The sequence below is a fragment of the Ambystoma mexicanum genome, chromosome 9 (genome assembly GCF_040938575.1).
Source record: "Ambystoma mexicanum isolate Mex_15411 chromosome 9, UKY_AmexF1_1, whole genome shotgun sequence".
Classification (NCBI taxonomy): Eukaryota; Metazoa; Chordata; class Amphibia; order Caudata; family Ambystomatidae; genus Ambystoma; species Ambystoma mexicanum.
In genome coordinates, this window is record NC_090931.1 from 687,393,865 (window position 1) to 687,406,657 (window position 12,793).

The window sequence follows — 12,793 nt, forward strand, 5'->3', positions numbered from 1 at the left end:
TACTATAAGCACAAAATGGTATACAGAAAGAACAGCTACCCTAGGTGTATCCGGTGGCAGCTTGAAACCTAAGTGTTCTCCCTGAAAGAGTGGAGAGTAAAGTAGGGGGGCCCTCAGTGGTGGGGAAGGCAGGGAGGAAGCAAGGCAGTCCAGGAAGCAATCCAGAGGTCTTAAACAGTTCAAGTGAGACAGTCCAAAATAACCAAATCCAGAGGGCAAAAAACAAAGGCAGTCCAATAAGCAATCCAAGGGTCTTAGTCAGTTCCATTATACAGAGTTCCAAGGGACAAATCCAATGAGAGATGATCCAGAAGCAAAACAAGGTCAGGAATCCAGGAAATCCAAAAACAGGAGTACGAGGAGCACAGAAACGCTACTCGCCGAAGGAACAGCTGAGAAGCACTGACTGAGAGGGATGGAGCTCTTTTATAGGGTTCTTCCGGGTCACGTGACTGCCCTCCTGGTCATGTGACCGGTCACGTGACCGCTAATCGGTTCATGTGACCTTCTCCTGTGAAGCGCTGTGCCCAATGAGCTCCTGCGATGAATGAAGGTGCTTCTGCGTGCCTGCAGACGCCAGGGTAAACCCCAAAGTGATCGGGGAAGCAGGCGCCAGGGACGCCACAGCTGTGGCGTGCTCTCGGAGGATGAGTGGGCACAGGAGCGGATGTGATCCGCTATCCGCGCCTCCGCCGAGATACCGCCAGACCAGGTGAATGGGAGGAGTTCCGGGGTCCATGCTGTTGCGAGGAGTGCATGACACCTTGCAGAGAACTCAAGTCCTATTCAACAACCTTACGGGTGATGTCACCCATTGCCTAATGAAAAACGCCCTTGATACCCAATACTCCACTATATATGTCTGCTTTAAATCACAAAACATGACGTAACATATGGTTGTCTTCCTGCCTAACAATATACTCAATATAACGTGGTCCCTCTTCCATACTGCTGCATATGGGAATACATTTCCAAGAGATAAATTAGGAAACCACCTTCGATGGTATGAGCTAGCTTCTCCTGCTAATACCTAAACACAGGTAACCATGCATATTCATCCATGAATCAAGCTAAAATGCCTAAATTCGCAGGTATCTTCTTTGGTCTTTCTAAATAGCTTTCTTCCATAAAACCAAGCTAGTGCCTAGATTTACAGGTAAACTGTTTTTTTACATGTTTTTCTCCCATAAACTAAGCAGCCGCCTACGATACAGTATTAGCATACTTGATTGTGGCCAAATTGACCTTTTCCGAATTTACCACATTTTTGGTTTGAATTCTTTAGTAATTTTGGTCAATTTTAAATCAATATATATGTGGGGTGGGGTAAGGAAATAATGGGGGGAAGTGGGGAAAAAAACGAACAAAAAAAAAAGTCAGTCAAATCGGAAAAGGTCCATTTTTTCAATCAAATAGACCTAAACCTAGGATACAGGTAACCTTTTTATAATATTTTCTTCTTTTTTCACCCATTAACCAAGCTGACATTCTAAGTTTACCAACAGATAACCTTTACACAAAAACACAAAACCACAGAGTCACAACATTAAGCGGAACATTTCCTGTTTCCCTATATTTGCCTTATAGTTGTGTCTATACTTACACTCCGTGGTTCGCTGAAGTCCCTCGAACACTGACTCTCCCACAATCTGCCACTCTGATGGCTGGTTTGCTTGGCATCCCACAGGCAGCATGTAGACATTTACTTCAAAGCAACTCTGGTCGAACTCTTCAATTTTCTCCGCACATGATCTTGGGTGTTGATCGTCGCGGGTCGCCGCACAGCCCATCAGGCATGCAGCGGCACAACGCGAGCTTAATGGCCAAAGGTCTTAGCGACCATCGTCTGCTGCCACTTGTAAAGGAATGGCAGTGGGTCTCTAGCAGTTACCCCGATTACCAGCAAAAGGTTACTTGGGCCCCAGCAAAATCAGGCTGCAAGAACAGAAGACTCAACCATAGGACAACATTTACTGTCTTTATTATCCAACAAAAATGACAGGGATCACACTAGAATAGCATGTTGTTTCCAGAGCTCTCGTCCTCCAAACATGTGTCACCCTGTTTAAACCGAGGATGACATCACAAAAACAGGTAACGTCCCCAAAACCTATCAGAAGCGGATTGGTCCGTTTAGGCAAAATACATATACAGTATACAGGGGTTTGTTTGATTAATGATAGCCATATCTGGTGGTTCCTCCTGGGACCACCTCTACATACAACCAATGCAAAGTAGCAGGAACATGAGAGACTACTGGCCACTGCAACATAATATGTCTTAACATGAAAGGTAACTCTGGATTGGACACAACATGTCTTCCCAGACATGGGACCTTGGACATCTACCAGACTGGGTGTACCGTTGCAAGGTGATGGGAATGAGCACAAAGTTGCAATTAAGCATGTGCAAATTGAACATATGTATTCTTGGAATCTTGCTGTTTCTGCTTTGGCAAAGGGTATATATATATACATACATACATGTATACGTGCACCTACGTCGTGATGTCAGTGATACATCATTAATTTTCGAAGTTGTGATCAGTCAACTTGTTCAATCAATGACAGCTCTACCTCGTCCATGTCGTCAATCTGGAACGGTTTGAATAGTTGTCTGAGAGAGTAACATTTCTTGCATCTACGATACATCGATGATGGCGATGAAGGGCCTAAGAATGATGTGCATCTGTCATTTCGCTGTCTTCGGGCTGCGAATCGAGTGGGGGGCATAAGGGACACACTTGGACCTCCGTTATCACCACCTCCTCCAGTCTGGAATATGAAGTAGAAACTATGTATGTGATCTGAAGTCAGTATGCACACTTATCACTTATGTGGTTTCCTGGAGGGGGTATGGTGCTGCAGAATGCTCTTGGGAACCAGACAAACATATGCATGCCCCTAAACTGTTGAAAGTCTTTAATCGAAAATGACTGCTTCACATGCACTATGATGAACTGTGGAAGGCGCAAGATGCTGTTATAGTCCCCAGCTAGGTGTGTAGGGAATCATCTCTGCGCATGGATCCACTCCCAAGATTGCAGTACCTTTAATGTCTTATCAAACAAGGCAGCCACATTAGAAAGGCTCGACATTATATATGATTACACAATCTGTGGCTCCCTCAACTGGGTGTGGGGTCTCCTCCTTGGTGGGGGGCAGTGTCTGTTCCGGCTGTTCCCCCCAGCAATCCTTACTCTCATCCTCTAAGACCACTCATCGCCAAAATGTGGAGGCGTAGCTGCCCAAGCACAGAAGACAGACACCAGGTAAGTGCAATCTCAGAGTAGCTTTATGGCCACTAGGTCCATCAGAACACATGGAATAGGCATACAGAGGACACACACTTGGTTAGATCGTAAGAAACACTGGTTGCCCCTCACCCTTCAACTAGCTCCTCCTCCAACCGCCAGGCCAACGGTCCCCCATAGATCTCTCACACCTAGACCACATCAATATTCTAGCTGTGATGTCACCAGCCTCTGACACCACTACTAACACAGAGCCATAAAACCAAAGCAGATTACCAAACAATTCTTACCAGATAATGCTCTGCGGAGCGCATCTTCGGAGCATTACAACAGCCTGGATCAAGTTGATTAGTGAAAGAGTGTTGCTCTAACCAAACCGTCCATTGATGTCTTCACTGACTGCTCCACACTTTATCATGATCAAATTCTACATTCTAACATGCAACAGGGACACCAGCTATGACACCCACACATGGTAACTGAACATCAAAACCAACAGACATCAAACATAATAACAGTACACCACCAAAAACAACTTGCATTCCACAGCTCTGGCTAACAGATGCTAGCAGAAGGGAACCAGAGCCGCTCCCCCGCCATGCTTCCAAGTTCTTGAAACAGAAAACCTAGAAATAAAGGCCCCCATAGAGTTCAGAGGATTTACGGTCTACACATCACAGTCAAGGAAAAGATATCTGCCATCGTTTCCCTCTTTTCCCAACCTAAGCCATTCCTCTCTCATTCAGATCAGTCGGAGCTCCTGGAGACAATGCAAATGGCAGCAGAGCGTGATATGAAAACCAATAACATAACATTAGGAGTGGGCAAAATTACAGCAGGCAGGGAGAAATCTATGAAATTCTGTTTACATTTTGCATCCACTGTTTTCACAGTAAAAATGCAAGTCTGCGTACCACCAAAACTGCCACCACCAAACCCGGAATAGCAGTGCATTTTGCAAGTGCCTGTGAAAATATTTCACAATTTCTCAGGGTTTATGCACAGGAATGTCGTTTTACTGCGACAAATGTGTGAAATCCGGGCCCAAAAAATGCCAAAGCAGATGGAGAAGGGTGGAATTCCGGCAGATTTCACCACGTGCGCTTATTCTGAGGGTGTCAAGGGGTAATTTTGCAGAGCCCTGGGGTTCAAGCATGCGATTTCCAGGATCATGCACCAGAAAGGTAAAGCATTCATTGAGCAGTAGATCTTCAACTCGGTGGAATCTAATCTATGTCCAAAGCCTGCCCGTTGAAGGCTGCATTTATCAGGCTGATTTGGTGCAGCTTTCAACGGGTGCAATTTCGTGGGGTTTTACCCACAAACTTTCCAGCCATCGCCTCCCACAACGTACTCCGGGGCGGTTAACCCGCTTGAACCCTTCTTTCATGCGGCACCCCCAATGCTTTAAGTGGGAGCCATACTGAGGGGCTGGGCTCTCGTTAGGGAGGCGTGGCCTACGTACGTGTGTACTTAGGCCTCATACCTAACGTGAGCCCCCTCGCTTAAGAAGAGGGGCTGGTGAAAGCAGGGGAACTGAGGCTCACTGACATTACCTTTGGTGCGCGCAGCCCCTCCTTTTTTTAAACAAAAGGCGGGGCTGGGCGCACCAAAGGTGTGACACCAGTGCGCCCCAGCTCCCAAACACAGCAGGCATCCCTTTTATTCAAGGAGCCACATGGATAAAAACCATGGGCTCCTTGAGTGAAAGGTCTGTCTGTTGCGTGATGACTATACTTAGAAACCGGAGGTCATAATGGTTAAAGGGCTTTCATGCCGCCTGATGACTCTACTCAGACACAATAGGCGAGCCAGACCCTCCAGCCCTTCTGCTCCCGAGTACAGTCATCGGGCAGCCTGTGTTGCTGAAGTCACGGTTAGAATGGCTGTTGCAAGTGTCAGTACTTTGTTTAGAAAATAAGAAAAGGCAATGCCTTTTTTCCCCTAATATTAAGTGCTGACACCTGCAGGCAGCCTGTGTAACCGTGCAGCACTTTGGCTGCACAGGCTACCTGAAGTATTGGGGTGGCTGGGGCTAGTCGGGGTGGGCCCTGGCTCGGGAGCCCTTTCTAGAGACTGCTGGGATTCGGCCGTGGCTAGCTCCGGCCCATTTAAAGCCATGCACACCCCCCCCACACATACATACATACATACACAGAGGCATAACACTTATTCTCTTTGCCCATCTTCCGAGAAACTTCGAGGTGGGGCCTGTAGCCCCTAGCTGCACTTGTGTGCGGCGTGGGGCAGAGCCAGACCGCAAAGCTACATGGCCTTCCATTTACAGTCTTCTTCTTTACCCGCCATATATAGATCGCAGGCAATAGACCGTAAACGGTGGCAGCAGCTCGTTTTTTTTCATTCACAGGATATCTTTGCCCTTTTCATAACATCTTAACATTCTAACTTGTATATCACTTAAAATTGTTCAGATTGCAGTGGTGTTTCATGACCCTTCAAGTATTTGTTCTCCTATACAGGTAAACCACACAATGCCCAGACGTGCAGTGGGCAGGAGTGTGCATGCAACATGACAATACAGGCTCACTATTGATTATGCATGAGGTCAGACAATTGGAAGTATAATGCTGAATGAACAGTGAACATGTGTCCCGATGACCAATTAATGAAGGAAAGTGATCAATGAATAAGGCAGGGTGACCAGCGAATGAGTCGGGGAGACCAGTTATTTGACTGCCACTGCTGCTTCCTATGTAGGACCTTCCCCTCTCCAGCATTTTTCTCTTTTGTGTTTCTTTTTACTGCCCTACCTTTACCCTTTTCCCCAGGAAACTCTCCTGTCTCCTGCATTTCTCTACTCCTCATTTTCTCTTTGCTGTTGTGATGCCCTTTCCGCATTTCTTTCCAGGGGTGGACTGGCCTATGGGGAACTCTGGCGATTTTCTGGCAGGCCTCTGCACCCTGCGTCTCTTTTGTGTGGTTACCTATTTTATGTCCACATTTTTCCACAGGAAAAGGGTTGGGCTTGCTGGCAATGTGTAACGTGGGGCCACTTTGAACATTATTTTCCGGGATTTTTTTGGTTCCCAGTCCAGCCCTCTAATTCCTACACAGATCCCTTCTTCTGCATGACCCTTTTCCTCTACCATTACCAATTATTCTCCCAGAAAAAAAATAACTTCTCTCGCTTACCAGTCCCTCTCTCTTGTACAAACATGATGCTAACATGCCCCATGTTATTCTGGAAGATGTTTATCTGCTCCTCGCGTTTGATTTTGCCCTGTAATTTTTCTTGTGCAATTATAAATCCAGGACAAGTCCCTTAATGCAACAAAACAGAACTTGGCGTGCATCTACGAATCAGAGGGACAGAGGGTATGTTGGCATACAGGTTTTAGTTAATATCTGCACAGTCCCAGGGAATTGTACTCACTCTGCATTCCTGTCTTGCATGACTTAGGGTGACCAGATTTCAAAAGCAAAAAACACGGACAGGGCAACTAACACAAAAGTAGGACTAACTCTTGAAAGCGGCTGTCAGGCACTACACTTCAGTAGAGTTTGGAGGAGAAGGTGGTTTAAGTTTTAGTGTTCAAAGAAACACATTCTAATTAATGTATCACAAACTAACACTATATTAGATGTAAAATGCAGCATTTCTTCTGTGCGAGATTGTGCATTCATGACTGTCAGCTATAAAGACTGACTACCAAAAACCAGGACCACTGCAGTTTCTCAAGAAACAATCTTGAGAAAGGGGGACAGAGAACCAAAAACCGGGACGAAATACTGTGCGCCACAGATTATCTCCTGCATGTTACTTTCCTTATTCCACCCACCTGAATACACGCTACTCGGCAGTGCAGGAACTATAAACAATCTCTTGCACTTTGCTACTGTCCGGCATATTCCTGCCGAGGACTCTTCCCTCTCCTGAACGACCCTGTCCGGCGTTTCTTTTCGGCAATGCCTCGAACCTTTCCTATATTGTGGCTTTCACGCCTTAAAATCCCTTTCCCCCCTTCTCTGTCACAGACAATATGCACACGACTCTTGTGAAGTGCACCTCCATCCCGTCTTCGGAATGCATACTATGCGGAGGGAGTACAGCGTAGAAAGGCTGAGGGCTAGGGGACGGGGGGAGGAGCTCTCATCTAGCGGGAACCCCTTCACCCCCCCTTTGCCCCAGCATCACACTTTCCCAGCAGACTCCTTCACGAGCACGGCCGCTTCTGTGGGAACAGGGACCAGCCAAAGACGAGCGTTCTGATTGGTCCGCATGGATACAACAAGTTTCTTCTTGCATGAAAAGAAATACGAGATTCGCAGCAATATTGAGGATTCCTAGGGTGAAGATGCTGGGGGCATGATACGGTTCACCCACTTTTTGCGTCGCCCCACCCTGGAGCGCCGAGTGTCATGGGTCAACGCTGACCCCTCCCAGCACTGCACCGAGCCCGTCCCTCTAGAACAGCGTTCCATTCACTTTACAGGAAGCTGTTTTGTGTGTGCCTCCCACAGACTTCAGCCCCTCCCTCCCAGCCCGGTGACCCATACACTTCTGGGGAAGCTGTCCTGTGTGTGCCTTCCCTTTCACCCACCGCCCCGAAACATCCCTGAGCCCCGTACGTTTTACAGGAAGCCCCCGCACTGTGTGTCTCACCCAGCATTCCCACCTGTGGCACTTGAGTTCCTCGCAGCAGACTTTCCTTCCACTGTCACCCCCAGCCCCTGACTGCCTGCAAACTCCCCATTAGTGCGCTCCATTCTAATTCGTTCCCCGGATGCATTTTTGACACATTTTGTCCTGAAGTGGGACATGAAGGTGACGGTTTCCTTTGGGAGGACCTTGATCGTGGTTCCATGCAAGGATGGGCAGCTCACAGTGGGGGACTTCACACAGCAAGCTGCACAGAGATACCTGAAGACCAAGGAGAAGGTGAGAGATGGGACCCGCAAAAGTGTGCCTTGCCTGCGTGCATCGTCCTCCTCGGGTTCTGCGAGCCAATTCTGGACGGGCACGCTGCCTTGCATTTGACGAAGGCAATTCTGACACCCGTCTATATACATGTGTTGCTGTTTTAAAGTTGTTCCTTACTGCTAAAATGTTCACAGTCAGTCACACAAATAAGTGAAGGGTACCTACACGACAACCTGCTTTGTTTATAAAAGATAAAATGCAGTAATATACCTTACGTTCACGGTTCCCATTACCAAAAGTTTTCCAAAGCAAGAGGTGTGCATTTAAGGAAAAGCAGAGGCGTACGTTTACTGTTCAAAATCCCTCGACAAATATTCTTGGATATTCTGACTCGGGGAAGTGACGGCTGGTCCTGCGTGTTGCTGTGTACGTCCTGCTGGCTTCCTATAGTATTTGGAGCCAAGGTCCATGGCACCTGTTGTTGACAGGAAGCGCACCTGTGTGCGCCGTCCCACTGTATCTCGGTGCTTCCTGTGCAGAGTGACCTATTAGTCAAAGCCATTTTACCAACCTGCTTGGCTTAATGGAAAGGAGTTCTCCAATGCCCGCAGAAAAGGCATAGGTCTATTTTTTATAATATATGTGCCTTCACTTTAATAGACTATTTCCAAACCACACCCCAAGGGAAATGTGTATTGTGTGAGCAATGTGTACATTATGATACGGTGCGGTTCAAAGGTCAGTGTGGCTAACCCGAGTGTGTCGGTAATCTCGCTTTAAGTGGCTACGCCTTCACCAGAACTTGCTTTTGATAACCGAGACTAACATCACGCTAGGAAACTGACATGTCCTTCAGGCTTTCAGTACTGGGAAACATTGTTTCCCTTAGTCTGGTTACATTGTTGCACCTTTTGGTAATTCTTTATCATGTGTACAATGCATCTTATAAAGGGGTATGCTTTTTGTTTTACCCTAGACTAACACTCAGAGGATTTTTGGTTACTTTAGGTGTGCCCAAGGGAGAAGCCGGTGGCAGCAGTTACTTTTTGCAATTGTTTTGTTGTGTTTTACTTTAGCCTTACCGTGTTTACCACGCTTGGTTACCTACTGTGGCTAGTGTCCAAACATGGCTGTGCCACAAGGTCTTTCAATTGTCCCTTGGCCATCTTTTCTCTAAACCATCTTCTGACCTGTGAGTACAGGAAAATCCTCATATGGACTTCCAGTGCCTAGGAAAGCTGAGGCTTTTTGCGGGCTACTGCAGGGCCATGTGTGTTTGCTGACAGGAAGTGGGTTGGGACTGTCTGGTCCCAATCCACAAACTGGTTTCAGTGAGCCTGAATGGCATGCATGAGCTATGCCACCAGTGGTCCTGATTGGACCACTGCTAGGGTGTGTGTGTGTGGGCCAGATCTTTCATGGGCTAGTGGGAATTTTGCCTCTTGCCTCCTTTTTGAATAAGAAGAGGACCACTGCATCCATTCTTCAGAGATCCTGGAAGAAACCTGAAGAAGCCAAGTATCCTGTCCAGCTGCAAGACGTGTAAGGAGACTGTGGACCCGTTGGAACAAGGCCTGGTGACCAATGTCTGCTGCTGTCTTGGAAGAGCCCTGTCTTGTAGGTGAACCTCAGTCCTGCAAAGGAGCTGTGACCTTTCCTGGAGTGGAGGGAACATCCATTCTTGACATCAGCTCAGAGTTCTGCAAAGAAGAGTCCTCTGAAGTCCCCCTGGGTCACCCAGTGGCTGCCAAGCTCAGAGTTTGGGCTACTGTGCTGCAAATGTTGCCGCTCCGCATTGAGGTCCGGAACTTTGGGAATCGACAGCTTGAGCTACGGGACTCCTCACTGCCAAACCCCTTGGTTGCAGCATCAAGGGGACCCGAGATCCAAAGCAAAGTCTGACTGTGGCAAGTGTGCCCCCCCTTGCGCCGCTGTGCATCATGGCGGTCATCAAAAACAGCTTTGCTGCATGGAGTCCTGTGCTGAGAGGGGCTCTGCATAGAGTTCTTCTGCATTCTTCAACCTGAAGACCATGCACCAGCGTTTGTCGCTGACCCGCAAAGTGCTCTAACCTGCAAACCCGGGCATCCAGGACCATAAATGAAGTCAGGAAAAACAAAAGTGTACCCTCTTCTGAAGACCTGCCAAGTCCTAAGAAGTATCAGAGTATGGGTGTGAGTTGTAACAGTACATGCCTGAACCCCTTACTCCATTTAAACAGTTTGTTCACTTCTAGAATCTTTTATAACAGTTTGGCTTTGCCATTGCTTGCCCGCACATGCATTCCGAAAGTGGAGGACACTTTTATTAGCTAGCATAACTTGTCCTCTACCCTTTGGAGATCTTTATTGGACCCCAAAGGCCTCCACTAACTGTTTCCCGTCTTACAACACTGTGTGGAACAATGGTGAACTTGTGGATACAAAGCCCCATACATTTTAGGGATGAACCTTTAAAGCTAGTGTGGTATCTCTGTGGACCTGCAGTGCTGCATACTAATGCTTGCTTTCCAGGGGTTTGTTATGTATTTTGCCCTCCTCCAGTGATAGTATTTATTTAGTCGTGTGTGATATTATGTGCTAGTGGTCATTTTTCATAGTATTAAATGGTCATAGATAAATAAGTATTTTTTTTATATAACTGTTTGTTCCTTGTTTTTTCACTGTATGTACTCATTGTGTACCCCTTACATGCTCACCACCTCCTGAGACTTGTCCTTGACCACTCGCTAGGCTACCTTGAACTGGTTTGGTTACAGCTCCCAGAAGTTGTCCCTGTAGCTAAACTAGGTTGGCCTTCTATACATCTTTCCACCAGGCCTAAGTATAGAAAATCAGTCCTAACAAGGAGCATTCATAAAACCCAGTAATGCATAGTGAAAAATGTTGAGAACAAAATAAACTCTCAGCTCCAGGCCGGCTCCCTTAGTCTGCGGGGCAGCGAGGTAGGCTCCGGTGCAACTTCTGGCTCCAAATGTGCAGCACTCCTTTAAGCATGTAGAGGGCTTGGAAAGGGAGCTACAATGGGGATTTTGGGCATGCACCCCATCCCCCTCTATCCAATAAATTGCTCCCATGATCTGGGCTCCCATGGAAGAGTCTTAAACAGAATAACCTTATCACGCCAGCTGCGGTGCAGCATTGTGAAGGCCACATAATCCAAATCAGGGGGCACCTGCATTGCACCTCATTGTGTAAATGCTGCACTGCAATGTGGCACACGTGGTCAACATTCGGGAGATAGGAGAGAAGGTAAGGGAAGATAGCCCCCTCCTCCCAAATATACCAGTATTGCATGGACCCTTTTAGAATAAATGACTAAACACAGAGGCTCTGAAACTCTCAACCTTGTTAACTTAAAGGGGGCTGCTTGGTGAACCTTTGGCACATCACCACCTTCAAAATAAAATGAGGGGAAATGCTGATGGGAGGGGCTATTGTGGACCCTCAACCTCTATGAACATAAATACCTACTACACACTTCCTATGGTCACAGGAAACCTCTACCCACTAATATATAATTCTTCCCTGTTCAGTCAATTGTCCAGTTAGTCTTTACAGTTCTCCCTCACTTCCAGGTCTCCTATGCCAGAACCTTACCCAGGGATTTATCTGGGCTAACTCCCAAGTATCATCACTCTTGAGTGGCATTTCTCAAAGGATGAGAGCCATGCAATCCAGCACAAGTCTGATTGTATATTGGGGGCCTCTCGCCTCATCTATGGGGAGGTTTCACTAGGGGCATCCACAAGGGATAATGGGCAACCATAGTTTTCAGAAACCCAATTCCAGGAAATTGAAAAACCTGAGCTCCTCATCACCCAGTCTATATCTCCCAAAATAAAAACCTAAGCAGACACTTTACAAACTGTGGCTGGCCCCAAAATGACCAGGGTGTTGGACACGCCCTATCCTTTTCATGGGCCATATATTTCACACTTGTACATACCTGCTCTTTATGTATCTAAAATACTAATGCATTGAATGCCAAGGCTCTTTTGATGGGTTCAGTGAATTCAAGCTCATTGATTTTGCAGAATTAACAAAAATATTTGCAGGTTGTCCCATTCTCCCATGGAATTTAGGGTGGAGAGGTGGCCTCAAATCAATTAATCAAAAGATGACACATGGGCAAACTATTCAACGGAGGTAGCCTGGTGACCCCTGTGAATCCCGCCCTGATGCTGTTCCACTCTGCCCCACTCTCGCAGCCCCACACCCAGTCATGACCCTGCTGTGCCCCCATGCAATTACAATGCCATTTTCCGCTCAGAGTGTGCCCTCTGCACCTGCATGTCTTTCGAGCAATGCCCTGCCATGCTCCTCTTCATAGATCTCCATGCTGCTCCACATCACTGCCGCGCTCCCAGTATGTCCTGTTCGAGACACCGTTTCTGGGGACAATGTGTCTCAAGAGCATTGTTGCCTTGCAGAAACTAATTGACCACATAAGTCTGTGCAGTTAGTTCAGAGGGTGCAGCATTTGGGTACAAAATGAAGAAAAGCTTACATGAGCATACAAACCTCGCAGGAACCAGTATTGGTGGGTACTGCTGACAAGGGCAACACATGGCACAGTGTAGGGGAATTGATCAGACAATAGCGCGGCATGTGAGAGAGTTTTTGTGTGTCAATCCAAAGGTTTCACCGCCTGTTTGG

At 47.1% G+C, this 12,793-nt stretch overlaps 1 protein-coding gene across 3 annotated transcripts in view; it reads left to right on the forward strand.

Moving 5' to 3' along the window:
- Positions 1-7,698: 7,698 nt before the first annotated feature.
- PARD3B (par-3 family cell polarity regulator beta) overlaps positions 7,699-12,793 on the forward strand; it is a 2,582,324-nt gene continuing 2,577,229 nt past the window's right edge. For 2 of the 3 annotated variants that reach the window (XM_069615556.1, XM_069615558.1), the window contains exon 1: positions 7,699-8,153. In XM_069615556.1, coding sequence (XP_069471657.1) covers positions 8,034-8,153 — 120 coding nt within the window. In that variant the 5' untranslated portion in view covers positions 7,699-8,033. The remainder of the gene's footprint in view (positions 8,154-12,793) is intronic. The other variant, XM_069615557.1, reaches the window with a different exon arrangement.